The sequence below is a fragment of the Nannobrachium achirus genome (genome assembly GCF_963921795.1).
Source record: "Nannobrachium achirus genome assembly, chromosome: 7".
NCBI lineage: Eukaryota > Metazoa > Chordata > Actinopteri > Myctophiformes > Myctophidae > Nannobrachium > Nannobrachium achirus.
The window spans coordinates 69,923,950-69,945,843 of record NC_137816.1 but is presented as its reverse complement, the minus strand read 5'-3'; the positions used below and the strand labels follow the sequence as shown (position 1 = coordinate 69,945,843).

The following is a 21,894-nucleotide window of genomic DNA, read 5'->3' as shown; positions in this document are numbered from 1 at the left end:
GATTCCATATAGTTTCATTGTTTGACAGCACAATCATCAGTGTATTCTGGATTCATGTCAATTTGTGTTTTCAGATATTTAACCACTTGAACCGTCAATACTTAATAAACTTGACCTTTCACTCTGTACTTAGTCTGCTCTTTTTCCCCTCTACACTAAAGCTCTTTTCCCAAAGAAATAGCTGATCTACAAGCTCACAAAGCTTGTAGATCGGCTATTTTTAGCTAAAGTTCTCAGAAGAAAAAAAAAAAGAAGAAGAAAAAAAGTTTCATCACACAAAGATTTGGAGGACCCCCTGTAGTAACTCTGAGGACCCCCTAGGGGTCTCGGACCCCCTGTTGAAGACCCCTCCCCTAGTGTCCACATTCTGAGAACTTTAGCCAAACATAGCTGATCTACAAGCTCACATGTGAGCTTGTAGATCGGCAAAGAGGTTTGGTGTAGAGGGGAAAAAGAGCAGACTAAGTACAGAGTGAAAGGTCAAGTTTATTAAGTATTGACGGTTCAAGTGGTTAAATATCTGAAAACACAAATTGACATGAATCCAAAATACACTGATGATTGTGCTGTCAAACGATTAAACTATATGGAATCTATGAACAGGTTGTGGGGGTCCCTGCTTCATCTCTCTCTCAACTAAGGGGTCCCTGCTTCATCTCTCTCTCAGCTAAGGGGTCCCTGCTTCATCTCTCTCTCAGCTAAGGGGTCCCTGCTTCATCTCTCTCTCAACTAAGGGGTCCCTGCTTCATCTCTCTCTCTCTCAACTAAGGGGTCCCTGCTTCATCCCTCTCTCTCTCTCAACTAAGGGGTCCCTGCTTCATCTCTCTCTCAGCTAAGGGGTCCCTGCTTCATCTCTCTCTCAGCTAAGGGGTCCCTGCTTCATCTCTCTCTCAGCTAGGGGGTCCCTGCTTCATCTCTCTCTCAGCTAGGGGTCCCTGCTTCATCTCTCTCTCTCTCTTTCTCTCTCTCTCTCTCTCTCCCTCTCTCTCTCTCTCTCTCTCTCTCAACTAAGGGGTCCCTGCTTCATCTCTCTCTCAGCTAAGGGGTCCTTGCTTCATCTCTCTCTCAGCTGGGGGTCCCTGCTTCATCTCTCTCAGCTAAGGGGTCCCCTGATGTAGAGTGTGTACAAACGTGCATGCTAACCCAGTAGCATGCTAGCTATAAGCTACAGTTAGTATTTCAGTGCATAGCAGCTAGGCTAGCATGCTAACTGCTCTACAGAGGCTGCAAAGCAGAGCAGTTACAACAACATAAATAAACTCATGTTCATAATTCATCATTAATGTCTATTATTAACACACAGTATAAATAAACACAGCAGCAGGGTTAGCTTAACGGCTAACAGCTTTACCTTGTGCTGCCTGGTTGTAGAGGTGGGACGTTCACGAACGAATCGAGTCTTTTGAACGGCTCTTTGAAATGAACGATATGATTCGGTTCACAGTAGGGGAGCCGTTCCTTTTGTAAATGAACAGTGGTGGGAAAGTACTCAATTTATTTACTTGAGTAAAACAAATATCAAAACTATTACTGCAATAAATGTAGAAATACTCTGCCACAAGTAGAAGTTTGGAATGTTTGGAACTTAATCTTGAAGAGAATAAACTGATCTACGAGTTCCAGTCTGGCTTCAGAGAGTCCCATTCCACAGATACATGCCTCATCTATTTGAATGATTACATCAAACGTGAAATTCACGATGGCAAATATTGTGGCATGGTCATGCTGGACCTCCAGAAGGCATTTGACACCGTCGATCATTCTATTCTGATCGAAAAACTCAAAGCTATTGGTCTGGATAGCACAGCAGTGAGATGGATGCACTCTTACTTGGTGGGGAGGGAACAGATGGTGGAAGTCAACGGAACCCTGTCCCCCCCCCTCCCAGTAAACTGTGGAGTACCTCAAGGGAGTATACTAGGACCACTGTTGTTCTTAATATACGTAAACGACATGTCATCTGCTTGTGACTGCAATCTGTTTCTGTTCGCGGATGACTCGGCTCTCCTAGTCTCAGGCAGAGACATTTTGCAGGTTGAAAAGGCCCTTAACTGTGAACTTAACAAGATCTGCACCTGGCTCAATGACAACAGACTCTCAATTCACCTAGGCAAAACTGAATGTATCCTCTTTGGATCTAGTCAGAAACTTAGCCTAGTTGAGAACTTCACAATTAAAGTAGGTGACACTGTGATAGAAAGAAAAAACCACATCTGCTACCTGGGTTGCATCCTGGAGGCTAACCTATCCAGTGAAAAAATGACCACCAAGGTAATCAATAAAGTCAATCAACGAATTCGCTTCTTGCAAAGAGTTGCCCCACTGATCAATATTAAATCCCGAAAGACACTAGGAGGTGCTCTTATTGGGCCCCTCATTGATTACGGAGTCCTTGTCTGGTATCGCGACGCCCCAGCTGCCTTAAAGCTAAAGCTCCAAACAGCCCAAAACAAACTAATTAGGGTTGTGCTTGGTCTCCCTCCTCTGACCCACCTTACCGAGCATCACCACGAAAGCGTGGGGTGGCTCAAAGTAGCTGACAGAGTACAGCATCTTGCAATGGGCCTGGTGTACAAGATACACTACACCTCCAAGATTCCCATGTACCTGACAAACTACTTCTTAAAGGTCAAGGATGTTCACGATCATAATACCAGAGGCAGCTCCACTAATCATCATCAGCGTAGATTTAACACTAAACAAGGCGCTAACTCGTTCTCCTGCTACACCATCAACATGTGGAACGCCCTTCCACAAGCCCTAAAGGAGAGCAAATCCCTAGCCTCCTTCAAAATTGGTATGAAAAGTCACCTTCAGACAGCAGCTACCCGTGACTTGTAAATAGACTAAGCCCCCATGCTCCCCCCCCCCCTTTTTCTTTGTATTCTGCCTTTTGTATTTGATGTTATGCTTTTGAAACTGATATTATCCTAGATAAAGTACTATGTTCTATCCGTCTGTCTTTCAATGTTATATGAGATACTTAAAGTGTGGTTCCTGTGGAAATAAGCCTCGGCTTTCTAGGATCTCCTTTTAGTTGACCTTGTACCAGTGATTTGTACTGTCATGAAACTGTACTTTTTTCTATTGCAAACTTCTAATAAATTCTTCAATCAATCAATCAATCAACAAAATGTAGGCTACTTAAAGTACAAAGTACCAATAGTAGAAAGTATTCATTGTGCAGAATGTCCTGTTTCACAGGTTTTCCAAAGAGTAAAATGTAGGGGGAAAAAATCATTTGAAAATAGCAGATCTACAAGCTCACAATGCGTCGCAACGCATCGCATTGTGAGCTTGTAGAATAGATAGACAGTCTTTTGAGCGGCTCTTTGAAAGGAACGGATCCCACAGATCCGGCTCACTTCAAAGAAACATAAATCCCATGTCTATGTGCTGCTGATAGAGACGCTCAGGGTAGTTTTTTTTGCCTTGAAGAAGTTCATGTGAGACATACTTTAATGGTGAAGAATGACATTGATTCAAACTATTTAATTACAAGGATGATATTATAATACATCCATATATCGTGATGATTATCGGGATAATTGGGATTATCGTCTGGGACTATTCATACCGTGACATTGTGCCTTTTTAATTGTAATGTGTTTTTTTTCTTTGCATATAGTTTTTTTGGCCTTTATTAATTATAACTAGTAATTCTCTAAATAAAAATAAAATTGTTTCTTTTTTATTGCTGTTAAAGTACTACCCCCCCCCCCTTTTAATAGTTCTAATAATAATAATACAATCAAAGAATACAAAATACCAGGACAAAATGCAGTTACAATACAAGAACTATAAATCACTTAAAACGAGATAAATAAAAACAAATAGAGTAAAAATTATAATAATAACAAAAAGTGTTGTCTTTTCCTCATATTGAAAAGTCATGGTGAAAAATAACAGTTATTAAAACATTTTAATTTAAATTCCAAAACCAGGCACAAAACTACCCCACGCTCCGTCGGCCAGTGCGCCTGCGCCGCGCGTTGCATTGTGGGTCAGGGTGTTTGTTGTTATGGTAGTTTGTAGCTTGTGTTTAAATACACAATAACTCCGTTATTAATTATCATAATATCATAATTAATACAATAATAATAATCACATCATCTTCATCTGCTCAGATGTCATCTTCATCATCCTCAGCCAACGGTATGAATGGAGGTAACGGAAATTAATAAATATACTGATAAAAACATGTACGTGACTTTCTGCACGTCGCTTGCCGATCAAAAATAACAGCTGATCTACAAGCTCACAATTGTTTTTGTCGGCAAGCAACACCAGCAGTTCTCATAGGAGAAAGCACAGCACACTACAGCTCTGATCTAGCATAGCATTGTTTACATTGGGCTTGATAATGATTGATATCAATGATTGATTGATTGAAGACTTTATTGTCAGTTTGCATAGGAAAGGTAGCCTACAGTTTCACGACAATACAGTTCACTGGTACAAGGTCAACTAAAAGGAGATCCTAGAAAAGACTAAGTTTATTTCCAGAGGAAACCATTGATGTATCTCATATAACATCCTTCCTTTAAAATTGCCCTGAAAAACCACTTACAGGCATCTGGTAAAAAGAAAACTAACCTAGCCCAGCCCTCCCCTGCCCCTTCTTTGTATATACTTACTGTCTGTTTAGACTTACTGTTTTCTTTTTTTTGTTCTCTCATTTTATTTTCTTTACATATCTACTGCATAGTACTGTGTTCTATTCGTCTGTCATTCAATGTTATATGAGATACTTTAATGGTTTCCTGTGGAAATAAGCTTTGTCTTTTCATGGATCTCCTTTTAGTAGACCTTGTACCAGTGAACTGTACTGTCATGAAACTGTACCTTTTCCTATGCAACTTCTAATAAAGTCTTCAATCAATCAATCAATTGAATGACAGACGGATAGAACACAGTACTATGCAGTAGATATAGTCAGGAAAAAAAGGGGAAAACAATTTAAAAATAAAATAATCGCACCCGTGCGAAGTGAGCGGTGCAAACTAATTCCTGTAAGGGCGCCTGCGCGAATCAGTGTTGATAGGCATGCATGGCAATATTCTTTGTGTTGTGTATGAATCTGCTCTTCAAGGAAGGCCCCTGAATTGTTGCGCAGGTTCTCCAAGATAGCGCCGCCCATGGCTGCTGTGGTGACTACGTGTTGCGTTCTGTGAATGCAAAAATGTAGTATGCCAAAGCAAATTCCTATGTGTAATTACACAATGGTTAATAAAGGAATCTGAATCTGAATCTGATGTCAGTCTAGAGGTCTGCTCAGACTATATAAGGTTTTTGTGTGTCCTGACCTTTACACCATACAGAGGACGGAACCATCTCTGGACAGAACCAGCTCTGCCACCAGAGCCTGATGACTCTGGTGGTCGTCAGTTAGGCAACCAGGGACCTTATTTGCCTCTAGATTTTTGTTTATGACCCTATACTAATTATTTCGGCAAAGCCGAAGTATTTGAATTTCATACCACGATTATTTTGACCAAAGAATCATCTGTTATCCTGGGGCGGAACATTTGGTCTAGTTAACTCATGTTACCCTCATTAGTGACAGCATAATCTTTTTTCCAAAAGCTGTTTATTTGTATTTAAAAAAAATTGGAACTACAGACCTTGCAGCAACAGCTGTACAACCAAGTACAACAGCTGTCAGCCAAGTACAACAACTGTCAGCTATGTTCAAGACCACTGACTTGACTGAATCTTTCAAGAAGAGCTGGGCCCGAAGAGCCCGAAGAACTGGGCAATCAGTGGATACCCAGTGGATATTGTGTTTATTTGTATTTTAAACTTGTATTAGTTGGCTATCATTTATAACCTGTAATATCTTCCACAGTCTGTCTAAAAGTGTGGTTATTTTATCGCTTATAAGTGAATATTCATCTAATACAATTTTGAAATTCAAGGTTAGCACCGCTCAATAGTTTTTTATGACGTATCTAGGCGGCCTAAACACGCTCTAAATCAGAGTTAACCAATCGGGTGCCTATGTGACTATGACATCATGGACAGATCAACAGAATCGAAGTGTTTCATTGGTCTAGCGGACTCATGTCATCATCATTTGTGACATCATGGTTTTGGTAAAAAAGCAGTCTATAGGAGCGGTTAGCACCGCTCAAAAATAAAAACATACAGTAGGTAAATACAAAGAGGGGTCAGGGGAGGGTAAGGCTGGGCTAGGTTTGTTATTGCCAGTTGTGAATGGCTGCTGCCTGTAAGTGGTTTTTCAGGGCGATTGTAAAGGGTTCCCACGACAAATATGCCTTAATACATTATAATTGTCCTCAACCTGTTCATAGATTAACACATCTGGTGCCAACCCCAAGTTTCCCGAGTTTGTATTGATACCAACGCTGTGCCAACCCCGAGTTTCCCGAGTTTGGGCCGTTTTTGAAAAAAAAAATTTTTTTTTCAAAAAATTTTTTTTTCAAATTTTTTTTTTGGACCTCCAGAAATGTATTAGGCATGATCGCGATCGCGAAATTGCATGTTTAACCCCCATACCAACCCATTCTTTCAAACATGGCAGCCATGTTTGTTTACATCTGAAGAAAACATAATGGCCCATAAATCATGAATGCCTGAACGGATTTCCAAGCGGATTTTTTTGTTTGAAAGCTGTGAACAGCATCTACACACGTGGTGCATCATCTAGGCATGGGCGTGCACTTTTTACACAATTGCACAATTACATGGAAGTCTATGGTAACCATGGCAACGCGAGACATTGAAGAGAAAAAATCATTGCAACGTAAGTTTACAATGTCAAATTAAAAACACCTTAAATATTTTATTTCTTCTAGAAATAGCTAATCTTTCACTCAATAGGGGAAATGCCTGTTGCAAGTTGATGATGTCATAAATGTAATGTGTGATCTATCCCTATGGAATTTATGGCATGCATGTGCAAATAAAACTAGACCAGGTCAACCTGGTTGTGCCAGACCCCCTGTCTGTCATCATCATTTATGACATCATGCCTTTTGTAGGCATGTCATCATCATGTCATCATCATATATACCCTTTATATAGAAAACCCGGACAGACAGACAGACAGACCGACATTTGCTTATGTAGGCCTACCCATTTCATGGGTCTGGCAAACAAACGTAATACTTCCTATGGTTAATATGAGCATCAAATCAATATTTCAAATGTGTTTGTGTTTAGTTTTTTTGCACAAGCATGCCATAAAAATGACACATGACATTTATGACATCATCAACTTGCGACAGGCATTTCCCCTATTGAGTGAAAGATTAGCTATTTCTAGAAGAAATAAAATATTTAAGGTGTTATAAATTTTACATTGTAGTTATAGAGGACAATTATAATGTATTAAGGCATATTTGTCGTATTAGCCAGGGATCCTTTTAACCTTTTTGTGCCTATCCCAAACAAGTTCGGCTTTATTTCAATCCAATCCAATATTTTTTTTGCTATTTTACATACCCTGAGCTGCTTGTAGAGATATGGGTGGTCCTGGCTCGTCCTACGCTTTCCAACGAGTGATGCTAGATGGTCCGACGATTTATTCCATTGAAAATGGTTTAAAATAAAGTTTAGAGCCCCCCCAAAAAAACTCAATCTATACTGTCGGCGGCGCGACGTATTCCGGGGTGCCTATACCGGACTAGTCCGGGATATTTAATAAAATTAATTAATTAATCGGAGGCCTTAACGAAGCCCCGGTCTAAATTTCCATCCATGGCCGGGGCCGAGACTCGGCCATCCACGGCCCGTAATCGGGCAACGCCGCCGCATCGCGCCGCCGAATCCAATACAAAGTCACATCTTTAGAGAGGATTTTCTCTGAATTGTGTTCCCAGACCAAAGACAACGTTTTTTTTGCGACTAAAATAGCTTCAGATCGGGCTTCTAAAAAATAAAGAAGCTAATGGCTAAGTGTTAGCTAACTTCCTCCTCTCGTCATACATAACAGTGGCTGGAGTGAAATCACAAGGCACTACGGGCAGTGTCGACGGAAGCTACAGCGAAGGCCTACACAGATATTTCTGGCACTCTAGCGGCACCTTGTGGCCCGGGGCACTGTATGGGTTAAAGGGTTATGATGTAAATATTAACTTGTTGATTTGTTTTGTTTGCATATCATTATGACTGGTTGTGAGTGACTTAAAGAGTTATGATGTAAATATTAACTTGTTGTTGTTTTGTTTTGCATATCATTATGGTTAGGACCCCAGGCCAAGAGGGCTCACATCACGTGCCAGATGATTGGCTGTAAGCGTGTTTATAATGACACACCTTCATACCACGCACACATCAAAGACCATGAGATCCCCACGCAGTCTCTACCAGGTGATACACACACACACACACACACACACACACACACACACACACACACACACACACACACACACAGCCTTCATACCACGCACACATCAAAGACCATGAGATCCCCACGCAGTCTCTACCAGGTGATACACACACACACACACACACACACACACACACACACACACACACACACACACACACACACACACACACACACACACACACGCCTGGGATCCCTTCACATTTCGGGGTTTGATCCGGTTGGGAGAGGAAACCACAACACGTCATGTTGTAGTCCTCAAGGACTACACTTTGGCCGGAAAGATCAAACCGGATTCAGTTTTAACCCAAAATAATTCCCCTGCACCAAAGGACATACTTTTAGGGCCTACCTAATAAACTCCTTGATGCTGTGTTAAGCCCCTATCATAGTAGGCACCGGGATGATAAGTTATCCACCGCGGTGTAGTCTTTTTAAGTCATAAAACTACAACATTATTTTTACTATCAGACAGATCGGCCCATCACCCTGTTCACTGATTGGTCGATCTAGACCAGTCAGTCACAGTGATAGGACTTCACCGTGACTGACTATGATGGCCTCCACTTGTTTTCTCACTTTAGGTGGATAGCTGATCACCTAATATTTGTGGTGAATAGCTCTTCACCCTGGACTCTGATAAGGGCTTAACAAGACTACACTAGCTAGGCTACTGGAGCATTTTAATAAGGATTGGGGAAACAGACGGGGGAACCAAATCAAAGCGACGCCGCTTCTTCTGCTTGTGGTTTCCTCCTAGACCGGATCAAACCGCCCGTTGTAAACAAACACCTGGCTTTCCTGGGGAAAGCAATGTTACACACACACACATGCACACACACACACACACACCAGAGATTGCGTTAGACCGGAAATTGCCGGATTTGACCGATTTATAATGACAAAGACCGGAAAATATAAACCTCATCGGACATAAGGACCGATTGAAAATGACACGGCAGTTCACCGCAAATCTCTCTCTCTCTCTCTCTCTCTCTCTCTCTCTCTCTCTTTCTCAATGTCTCTCTCTCTCTCTCTCTCTCTCTCTCTCCCTCATCACTCTCTCTCACATGCACGTCTGGTTGCACAAACACACACGGGTTAAGTTACACTTTTTCCTGTTAATAATAACCTGTGTGAAATAAGCTGCATTGGGAGGTAAACGGGAGACACTTTATTGTGAAGGTAAGACAGGAAATGATAGTTGTTGCTGGGTAGGCCTAGTTGTCGGTTTGTTATGTTGTCGCTATGCTCTCTATGAGCTGCCTTGGTTTTGGAATATGAGCGCGCAGTTTAAGTTATAGTACATGAATGGACAGTCAAAAATAAGTTGTATTATCAGAACTGTTTAGCCTAAACATTAATTTGCGAACGGGGCGCTGGGGGAGAGAGAAGACAGCAGTCCATTTCAGCGTCATTTTGCAATGCGCACTGTGAACCCATGGGAATTATTGAAGGCACGCAGGACAACTACAACCCATATAAAACAAACTTTATACACTCGATTGAAGTTCTTTATGAGGAGATGTTATGGAAACTGTACAAGATCACCACCAAAGCCTTTTCAACCTTCCCAAAGTTGCATAACAGAGATGCAGGATGATCGTGACCACTCGACCATACTAGTGAGTAGTCTATAATTGATTCCTTTCTGGCCAGATTAATCTATCAACCTATGAAACATTGCGCAGACCCCACTTTCAGACTATTTCTCATTATTCTGTACATTATTATGTGTTGGCCTGAAATATGATGCAGAACAGAAACAACTTGTTATGAAACCATGCAGTATCTGTGCAAACACACAGCCTGCGTGAGTAGTCCAATATAATTAATTTCCTTATGCAAGATGATCGATCATCATCAAAACATACAGCTTCGGAAGCTGTATGTTTTTTGTACAGCCTACTACTCCTTTACATTCAATTAGTTCAGTCCCAACTATACAGCAGGACTTAAACTGTTGTTATTGGCTATGTTTTTGCACCTGCTTGTCATCCATGCATTAAAATTATTATGTCCGGTATTTTTATCAGATGTCCGATAAATTTTAATCATGCCGGTCACGGTGACCGGCTGTTAAAAATCCTAGCGCAACCTCTGACACACACACACACACACACACATGCGCGCGCCTACGCATTCATACCAATTGTGTTTGTAGTATCGTAGTTTGTTGTCGCGTCGCGGTATCGACGCACGTGAAGTGCTCCGCGGTAACCCCAACTGGATGCAGCGCGCTGCCACACAGCACATCCATTTCCCCCGGTGGGGAGAACCATGGGAGAACATGTTCACCGCGCTGCAACGCTGGAAAAATAGAACAGCGGCGTATCAGCGCGGCAGGCGAGGCGGCAGACCCGCGACTGCGCACGTCTGACATCGCCGGTGTGGGTTAGTTCATTGAAAATAACGGGGCCGTATGTTTTGACGCGCTGCTCCGCGTCGCCTCTGCGTCCCGTGTGTGTTCCCCTTAACAGTTCGATTCCGCACAGCATTGCACACCAAATCCAATGCATTTTATTCATGCAGCAAATGAAAAAAACGCAACTGTCCTGTGTGCAAAGGGCTTTACAGTGACCTCTGGTGTTTGTAGGTAAGAAGTTCATGTGCACGTCTCTGGGATGCTCCGCCTCCCGACCCAGCATGAAGAGTCTGATGGAACACATGAGAGAACACCACAAACCTAACGTCTACTTCCTGTTAGTATGACATCACACTATCACCACAAACCTAACATCTACTTCCTGTATGTATGACATCACACTATCACTATGATGGAACACATGAGAGAACACCACAAACCTAACGTCTACTTCCTGTTAGTATGACATCACACTATCACTATGATGGAACACATGAGAGAACACCACAAACCTAACGTCTACTTCCTGTTAGTATGACATCACACTATCACCACAATGACATCACACTATCACTATGATGTAACACATGAGAGAACACCACAAACCTAACGTCTACTTCCTGTATGTATGACATCACACTATCACCACAAACCTAACGTCTACTTCCTGTTAGTATGACATCACACTATCACTATGATGGAACACATGAGAGAACACCACAAACCCAACGTCTACTTCCTGTTAGTATGACATCACACTATCACCACAATGACATCACACTATCACCACAAACCTAACGTCTACTTCCTGTTAGTATGACATCACACTATCACCACAATGACATCACACTATCACCACAAACCTAACGTCTACTTCCTGTATGTATGACATCACACTATCACCACAAACCTAACGTCTACTTCCTGTTAGTATGACATCACACTATCACCACAATGACATCACACTATCACCACAAACCTAACGTCTACTTCCTGTATGTATGACATCACACTATCACCACAAACCTAACGTCTACTTCCTGTTAGTATGACATCACACTATCACCACAATGACATCACACTATCACCACAAACCTAACGTCTACTTCCTGTATGTATGACATCACACTATCACCACAAACCTAACGTCTACCTCCTGTTAGTATGACATCACACTATCACCACAAACCCAACCTTTACTTCCTGTATGTATGGCATCGCCACAAGCTAAATCGCTTTTTCAACTATTTGTTGTTATTTTGTTGTAAAAGAACTGGACTGTTATTATTTATTAATTTTTTTCTCAAAAGACGCAATATTGTCCATTTTAGCCAACCTGACCACGGCTCAAAAGGGGAGCGGTTTTATGCAAATGTGCTTTTTTTTCAGTAATTATCTGCCGTTTATAAACACACTGTTGAGCTAACGTGCACAATTATTACTCCAGGATTCCGTCATTGTTACCAGATTGTTGAGAAATCCCGTCTAGCGAGACTTTGAATCCTATTGGATCCAACAGGATCTGGAAGTCCTGTTGGATCCGATAGGACTTCCCGATCCTGTTGTTGCTACGGTCTATTTCCGACAAAGAGCTTTGGTGTAGAGGGGAAAAAGAGCATACTAAGTACAGAGTGAAAGGTCAAGTTTATTGACGGTTCAAGTGGTTAAATATCTGAAAACAAATGAATCCTAAATACACTGTCAAACGGTAAACTACCTGTATATGGAATCTATGAACAGGTTGTGGGGGTCCCTGGTTCATCCTGAGAAGCTAAGGGGTCCTTGGCCTGAAAACGGTGAAGAGCCCTGCTCTAACTTTCTCCTGTCACTCTCCTGTCACTCAGATGTGAGAGCTGTCGCTCCAAGCTGCGCTCGCTGCGCGGCCTCCTCACCCACCTGCACACCTGTTCCAAGGTGTCGCGCAGCAAAGGAAAGCTGCCCGGACAGCTCCCCCTGGAGGCCACGGCCGGCACTGAGGCCATGGACACCCAGCCCCCTCTGCAGGCCACGGCCGGTACTGCAGCCATGGACACCCAGCCCCCTCTACAGGCCACGGCCGGTACTGCAGCCATGGACACCCAGCCCCCTCTGCAGGCCACGGCCGGTACTGCAGCCACCCTGATGGTCACTGCTGCTGCTGCTGAACAGAACGGCTCTCTGCAGGGAACAGCGCCCCCTTCAGGGACTCCTGTGTCCAAGGTTAGTATAGTTTTTGAGGCGTTTCGTTAGTTACGTTTCAGTCAGTTTTGACCAAAAAACCACTACAATACAAATCTGTTAGTTTTAATTAGTTTTATAGCGGGTTAGCTGTTTTTTTTTTTATTAAATAAAATGTAAACAATGTAAATGAAAGACATCACAGATCTACAAGCTCACCGCGCCGTGGTGAGCTCACTCACCACTGACTGTGACCATGGATGTCTACATCTCTAAGCAAACATTTGTAACGCAAATCTTTTTTTTTTTCTTTTTTTTGTCCTTGGAACAAAATAATATGAGATCGGTTAAGACTAAGATTTAGAAAACATTTAGAAATCCTGTCCTCTGTTCTTAACTCATTTGCTGCCCCCCCCTCCCGAGTTTCCCGAGTTATTAGCGTTGTTAGAGGCCACCAGGGCCCGAGTTTCCTGAGTTGGCAGCCATTTAGATTTTTCTTTTCTTTTTTTAAAAATGTTTTCTTTTCAGAAATATTTTTTGGATCTCCAAAAATGTAGTAGTTATGATCGCAATCGCGAAATTATATGTTTAACCCCCATACCAACCACATCTTTCAAACATGGCAGCCATGTTTGTTTACATTTGAAGAAAACATAATGGCTGCTATCTCATGAATGCCTGAACGGATTTCCAAGCGGATTCTTTTTTGTTTGAAAGCTGTGAACAGCGCACTAAAAATTACATGTTTTGGCAGCCATTTTGAAAAGGCAGCAAATGAGTTAATGGGTAATAATCTTTATTTTTATTGCAGCTTTCATCACATAACGTAACATTTTAAAAACATTTAAAACGTAACATAAAAACGTAACAGTTTAATAATAACCTCCCCTCCCTGCAGATCCAGACGGCGCTCAGAGGTGCGTTGTCGCCCCCTGCTGGTGGTGTTCAGGCTGCTGCACCTCTTCAGCCCGCCTCCTTGGCCCCGCCTCTCCCCGTTTCCCCAGCCAATCACAGCCGCTCGTTCCAGGCCCCCCCGCCTCTCTCCGGCACCTCAGCCAATCAGGGCCGTTCGTTCCAGGCCCCGCCTCTCTCCGGCTCCCCGGCCAATCAGGGCCGCTCGTTCCAGGCCCCGCCTCCCTCCGGCACCTCAGCCAATCGCGGCCGCACGTACGCGGCGGGCGTCCGCCCGCGAATCCTCCCCAAGCCGCCGTCCACCTCTCTGCTGCAAGGTGTGTGTGTGTGTGTGTGTGTGTGTGTGTGTGTGTGTGTGTGTGTGTGTGTGTGTGTGTAACGACTAGTATAGAATATAAACGGTAAGACAGAATTCAGTTTTCCCAGTGGATTCTTTGGGACTGGCGTCAGTGCAACACAGCGTCCTATAGCAACCTCACTAACACAGAACACGTCAGTGCAACACAGCGTCCTATAGCAACCTCACTAACACAGAACACGTCAGTGCAACACAGCGTCCTATAGCAACCTCACTAACACAGAACGCGTCAGTGCAACACAGCGTCCTATAGCAACCTCACTAACACAGAACGCGTCAGTGCAACACAGCGTCCTATAGCAACCTCACTAACACAGAACACGTCAGTGCAACACAGTGTCCTATAGCAACCTCACTAACACAGAACACGTCAGTGCAACACAGCGTCCTATAGCAACCTCACTAACACAGAACACGTCAGTGCAACACAGCGTCCTATAGCAACCTCACTAACACAGAACACGTCAGTGCAACACAGTGTCCTATAGCAACCTCACTAACACAGAACACGTCAGTGCAACACAGCGTCCTATAGCAACCTCACTAACACAGAACACGTCAGTGCAACACAGTGTCCTATAGCAACCTCACTAACACAGAACACGTCAGTGCAACACAGCGTCCTATAGCAACCTCACTAACACAGAACACGTCAGTGCAACACAGTGTCCTATAGCAACCTCACTAACACAGAACACGTCAGTGCAACACAGTGTCCTATAGCAACCTCACTAACACAGAACACGTCAGTGCAACACAGTGTCCTATAGCAACCTCACTAACACAGAACACGTCAGTGCAACACAGCGTCCTATAGCAACCTCACTAACACAGAACACGTCAGTGCAACACAGTGTCCTATAGCAACCTCACTAACACAGAAAACGTCAGTGCAACACAGTGTCCTATAGCAACCTCACTAACACAGAACACGTCAGTGCAACACAGCGTCCTATAGCAACCTCACTAACACAGAACACGTCAGTGCAACACAGTGTCCTATAGCAACCTCACTAACACAGAACACGTCAGTGCAACACAGCGTCCTATAGCAACCTCACTAACACAGAACACGTCAGTGCAACACAGCGTCCTATAGCAACCTCACTAACACAGAACACGTCAGTGCAACACAGTGTCCTATAGCAACCTCACTAACACAGAACACGTCAGTGCAACACAGCGTCCTATAGCAACCTCACTAACACAGAACACGTCAGTGCAACACAGCGTCCTATAGCAACCTCACTAACACAGAACACGTCAGTGCAACACAGTGTCCTATAGCAACCTCACTAACACAGAACACGTCAGTGCAACACAGTGTCCTATAGCAACCTCACTAACACAGAACACGTCAGTGCAACACAGTGTCCTATAGCAACCTCACTAACACAGAACACGTCAGTGCAACACAGCGTCCTATAGCAACCTCACTAACACAGAACACGTCAGTGCAACACAGCGTCCTATAGCAACCTCACTAACATAGAACACGTCAGTGCAACACAGCGTCCTATAGCAACCTCACTAACACAGAACACGTCAGTGCAACACAGTGTCCTATAGCAACCTCACTAACACAGAACACGTCAGTGCAACACAGTGTCCTATAGCAACCTCACTAACACAGAACACGTCAGTGCAACACAGTGTCCTATAGCAACCTCACTAACACAGAACACGTCAGTGCAACACAGCGTCCTATAGCAACCTCACTAACACAGAACACGTCAGTGCAACACAGCGTCCTATAGCAACCTCACTAACACAGAACACGTCAGTGCAACACAGTGTCCTATAGCAACCTCACTAACACAGAACACGTCAGTGCAACACAGCGTCCTATAGCAACCTCACTAACACAGAACACGTCAGTGCAACACAGTGTCCTATAGCAACCTCACTAACACAGAACACGTCAGTGCAACACAGTGTCCTATAGCAACCTCACTAACACAGAACACGTCAGTGCAACACAGCGTCCTATAGCAACCTCACTAACACAGAACACGTCAGTGCAACACAGCGTCCTATAGCAACCTCACTAACACAGAACACGTCAGTGCAACACAGTGTCCTATAGCAACCTCACTAACACAGAACACGTCAGTGCAACACAGCGTCCTATAGCAACCTCACTAACACAGAACACGTCAGTGCAACACAGTGTCCTATAGCAACCTCACTAACACAGAACACGTCAGTGCAACACAGTGTCCTATAGCAACCTCACTAACACAGAACACGTCAGTGCAACACAGCGTCCTATAGCAACCTCACTAACACAGAACACGTCAGTGCAACACAGCGTCCTATAGCAACCTCACTAACACAGAACACGTCAGTGCAACACAGCGTCCTATAGCAACCTCACTAACACAGAACACGTCAGTCCAACACAGCGTCCTATAGCAACCTCACTAACACAGAACACGTCAGTGCAACACAGTGTCCTATAGCAACCTCACTAACACAGAACACGTCAGTGCAACACAGCGTCCTATAGCAACCTCACTAACACAGAACACGTCAGTGCAACACAGCGTCCTATAGCAACCTCACTAACACAGAACGCGTCAGTGCAACACAGTGTCCTATAGCAACCTCACTAACACAGAACGCGTCAGTGCAACACAGCGTCCTATAGCAACCGCACTAACACAGAACGCGTCAGTGCAACACAGCGTCCTATAGCAACCTCACTAACACAGAACACGTCAGTGCAACACAGTGTCCTATAGCAACCTCACTAACACAGAACACGTCAGTGCAACACAGCGTCCTATAGCAACCTCACTAACACAGAACACGTCAGTGCAACACAGCGTCCTATAGCAACCTCACTAACACAGAACACGTCAGTGCAACACAGTGTCCTATAGCAACCTCACTAACACAGAACACGTCAGTGCAACACAGTGTCCTATAGCAACCTCACTAACACAGAACACGTCAGTGCAACACAGTGTCCTATAGCAACCTCACTAACACAGAACACGTCAGTGCAACACAGCGTCCTATAGCAACCTCACTAACACAGAACACGTCAGTGCAACACAGTGTCCTATAGCAACCTCACTAACACAGAACACGTCAGTGCAACACAGCGTCCTATAGCAACCTCACTAACACAGAACACGTCAGTGCAACACAGCGTCCTATAGCAACCTCACTAACACAGAACACGTCAGTGCAACACAGCGTCCTATAGCAACCTCACTAACACAGAACACGTCAGTGCAACACAGCGTCCTATAGCAACCTCACTAACACAGAACACGTCAGTGCAACACAGTGTCCTATAGCAACCTCACTAACACAGAACACGTCAGTGCAACACAGCGTCCTATAGCAACCTCACTAACACAGAACACGTCAGTGCAACACAGTGTCCTATAGCAACCTCACTAACACAGAACACGTCAGTGCAACACAGTGTCCTATAGCAACCTCACTAACACAGAACACGTCAGTGCAACACAGCGTCCTATAGCAACCTCACTAACACAGAACACGTCAGTGCAACACAGCGTCCTATAGCAACCTCACTAACACAGAACACGTCAGTGCAACACAGTGTCCTATAGCAACCTCACTAACACAGAACACGTCAGTGCAACACAGCGTCCTATAGCAACCTCACTAACACAGAACACGTCAGTGCAACACAGTGTCCTATAGCAACCTCACTAACACAGAACACGTCAGTGCAACACAGTGTCCTATAGCAACCTCACTAACACAGAACACGTCAGTGCAACACAGCGTCCTATAGCAACCTCACTAACACAGAACACGTCAGTGCAACACAGCGTCCTATAGCAACCTCACTAACACAGAACACGTCAGTGCAACACAGCGTCCTATAGCAACCTCACTAACACAGAACACGTCAGTCCAACACAGCGTCCTATAGCAACCTCACTAACACAGAACACGTCAGTGCAACACAGTGTCCTATAGCAACCTCACTAACACAGAACACGTCAGTGCAACACAGCGTCCTATAGCAACCTCACTAACACAGAACACGTCAGTGCAACACAGCGTCCTATAGCAACCTCACTAACACAGAACACGTCAGTGCAACACAGTGTCCTATAGCAACCTCACTAACACAGAACGCGTCAGTGCAACACAGCGTCCTATAGCAACCGCACTAACACAGAACGCGTCAGTGCAACACAGCGTCCTATAGCAACCTCACTAACACAGAACACGTCAGTGCAACACAGTGTCCTATAGCAACCTCACTAACACAGAACACGTCAGTGCAACACAGCGTCCTATAGCAACCTCACTAACACAGAACACGTCAGTGCAACACAGCGTCCTATAGCAACCTCACTAACACAGAACACGTCAGTGCAACACAGTGTCCTATAGCAACCTCACTAACACAGAACACGTCAGTGCAACACAGTGTCCTATAGCAACCTCACTAAAACAGAACACGTCAGTGCAACACAGTGTCCTATAGCAACCTCACTAACACAGAACACGTCAGTGCAACACAGCGTCCTATAGCAACCTCACTAACACAGAACACGTCAGTGCAACACAGCGTCCTATAGCAACCTCACTAACACAGAACACGTCAGTGCAACACAGTGTCCTATAGCAACCTCACTAACACAGAACACGTCAGTGCAACACAGCGTCCTATAGCAACCTCACTAACACAGAACACGTCAGTGCAACACAGCGTCCTATAGCAACCTCACTAACACAGAACACGTCAGTGCAACACAGCGTCCTATAGCAACCTCACTAACACAGAACACGTCAGTGCAACACAGCGTCCTATAGCAACCTCACTAACACAGAACACGTCAGTGCAACACAGCGTCCTATAGCAACCTCACTAACACAGAACACGTCAGTGCAACACAGCGTCCTATAGCAACCTCACTAACACAGAACACGTCAGTGCAACACAGTGTCCTATAGCAACCTCACTAACACAGAACACGTCAGTGCAACACAGTGTCCTATAGCAACCTCACTAACACAGAACACGTCAGTGCAACACAGCGTCCTATAGCAACCTCACTAACACAGAACACGTCAGTGCAACACAGTGTCCTATAGCAACCTCACTAACACAGAACACGTCAGTGCAACACAGTGTCCTATAGCAACCTCACTAACACAGAACACGTCAGTGCAACACAGTGTCCTATAGCAACCTCACTAACACAGAACACGTCAGTGCAACACAGTGTCCTATAGCAACCTCACTAACACAGAACACGTCAGTGCAACACAGCGTCCTATAGCAACCTCACTAACACAGAACACGTCAGTGCAACACAGCGTCCTATAGCAACCTCACTAACACAGAACACGTCAGTGCAACACAGCGTCCTATAGCAACCTCACTAACACAGAACACGTCAGTGCAACACAGTGTCCTATAGCAACCTCACTAACACAGAACACGTCAGTGCAACACAGCGTCCTATAGCAACCTCACTAACACAGAACACGTCAGTGCAACACAGTGTCCTATAGCAACCTCACTAACACAGAACACGTCAGTGCAACACAGCGTCCTATAGCAACCTCACTAACACAGAACACGTCAGTGCAACACAGCGTCCTATAGCAACCTCACTAACACAGAACACGTCAGTGCAACACAGCGTCCTATAGCAACCTCACTAACACAGAACACGTCAGTGCAACACAGTGTCCTATAGCAACCTCACTAACACAGAACACGTCAGTGCAACACAGTGTCCTATAGCAACCTCACTAACACAGAACACGTCAGTGCAACACAGTGTCCTATAGCAACCTCACTAACACAGAACACGTCAGTGCAACACAGCGTCCTATAGCAACCTCACTAACACAGAACACGTCAGTGCAACACAGCGTCCTATAGCAACCTCACTAACACAGAACACGTCAGTGCAACACAGTGTCCTATAGCAACCTCACTAACACAGAACACGTCAGTGCAACACAGTGTCCTATAGCAACCTCACTAACACAGAACACGTCAGTGCAACACAGTGTCCTATAGCAACCTCACTAACACAGAACACGTCAGTGCAACACAGTGTCCTATAGCAACCTCACTAACACAGAACACGTCAGTGCAACACAGTGTCCTATAGCAACCTCACTAACACAGAACACGTCAGTGCAACACAGTGTCCTATAGCAACCTCACTAACACAGAACACGTCAGTGCAACACAGCGTCCTATAGCAACCTCACTAACACAGAACACGTCAGTGCAACACAGTGTCCTATAGCAACCTCACTAACACAGAACACGTCAGTGCAACACAGTGTCCTATAGCAACCTCACTAACACAGAACACGTCAGTGCAACACAGCGTCCTATAGCAACCTCACTAACACAGAACACGTCAGTGCAACACAGCGTCCTATAGCAACCTCACTAACACAGAACACGTCAGTGCAACACAGTGTCCTATAGCAACCTCACTAACACAGAACACGTCAGTGCAACACAGCGTCCTATAGCAACCTCACTAACACAGAACACGTCAGTGCAACACAGTGTCCTATAGCAACCTCACTAACACAGAACACGTCAGTGCAACACAGTGTCCTATAGCAACCTCACTAACACAGAACACGTCAGTGCAACACAGCGTCCTATAGCAACCTCACTAACACAGAACACGTCAGTGCAACACAGCGTCCTATAGCAACCTCACTAACACAGAACACGTCAGTGCAACACAGCGTCCTATAGCAACCTCACTAACACAGAACACGTCAGTGCAACACAGTGTCCTATAGCAACCTCACTAACACAGAACACGTCAGTGCAACACAGCTTCCTATAGCAACCTCACTAACACAGAACACGTCAGTGCAACACAGCGTCCTATAGCAACCTCACTAACACAGAACACGTCAGTGCAACACAGCGTCCTATAGCAACCTCACTAACACAGAACACGTCAGTCCAACACAGCGTCCTATAGCAACCTCACTAACACAGAACACGTCAGTGCAACACAGTGTCCTATAGCAACCTCACTAACACAGAACACGTCAGTGCAACACAGCGTCCTATAGCAACCTCACTAACACAGAACACGTCAGTGCAACACAGCGTCCTATAGCAACCTCACTAACACAGAACGCGTCAGTGCAACACAGTGTCCTATAGCAACCTCACTAACACAGAACGCGTCAGTGCAACACAGCGTCCTATAGCAACCGCACTAACACAGAACGCGTCAGTGCAACACAGCGTCCTATAGCAACCTCACTAACACAGAACACGTCAGTGCAACACAGTGTCCTATAGCAACCTCACTAACACAGAACACGTCAGTGCAACACAGAGTCCTATAGCAACCTCACTAACACAGAACACGTCAGTGCAACACAGTGTCCTATAGCAACCTCACTAACACAGAACACGTCAGTGCAACACAGTGTCCTATAGCAACCTCACTAACACAGAACACGTCAGTGCAACACAGTGTCCTATAGCAACCTCACTAACACAGAACACGTCAGTGCAACACAGTGTCCTATAGCAACCTCACTAACACAGAACACGTCAGTGCAACACAGCGTCCTATAGCAACCTCACTAACACAGAACACGTCAGTGCAACACAGCGTCCTATAGCAACCTCACTAACACAGAACACGTCAGTGCAACACAGTGTCCTATAGCAACCTCACTAACACAGAACACGTCAGTGCAACACAGCGTCCTATAGCAACCTCACTAACACAGAAC

General features: G+C 44.6%; 1 protein-coding gene across 1 annotated transcript in view; it reads left to right on the top strand.

Annotated features, from left to right (window-relative positions):
- Positions 1-3,995: 3,995 nt before the first annotated feature.
- Positions 3,996-21,894, top strand: part of LOC308288953 (uncharacterized protein) — a gene marked incomplete at its 3' end in the record, with an annotated part of 20,357 nt that continues 2,458 nt past the window's right edge. The window contains exons 1-5 of the mRNA XM_080730426.1: positions 3,996-4,167; positions 8,212-8,334; positions 10,953-11,058; positions 12,566-12,920; positions 13,777-14,107. Coding sequence (XP_080586552.1) covers positions 4,128-4,167; positions 8,212-8,334; positions 10,953-11,058; positions 12,566-12,920; positions 13,777-14,107 — 955 coding nt within the window. The 5' untranslated portion in view covers positions 3,996-4,127. The remainder of the gene's footprint in view (positions 4,168-8,211; positions 8,335-10,952; positions 11,059-12,565; positions 12,921-13,776; positions 14,108-21,894) is intronic.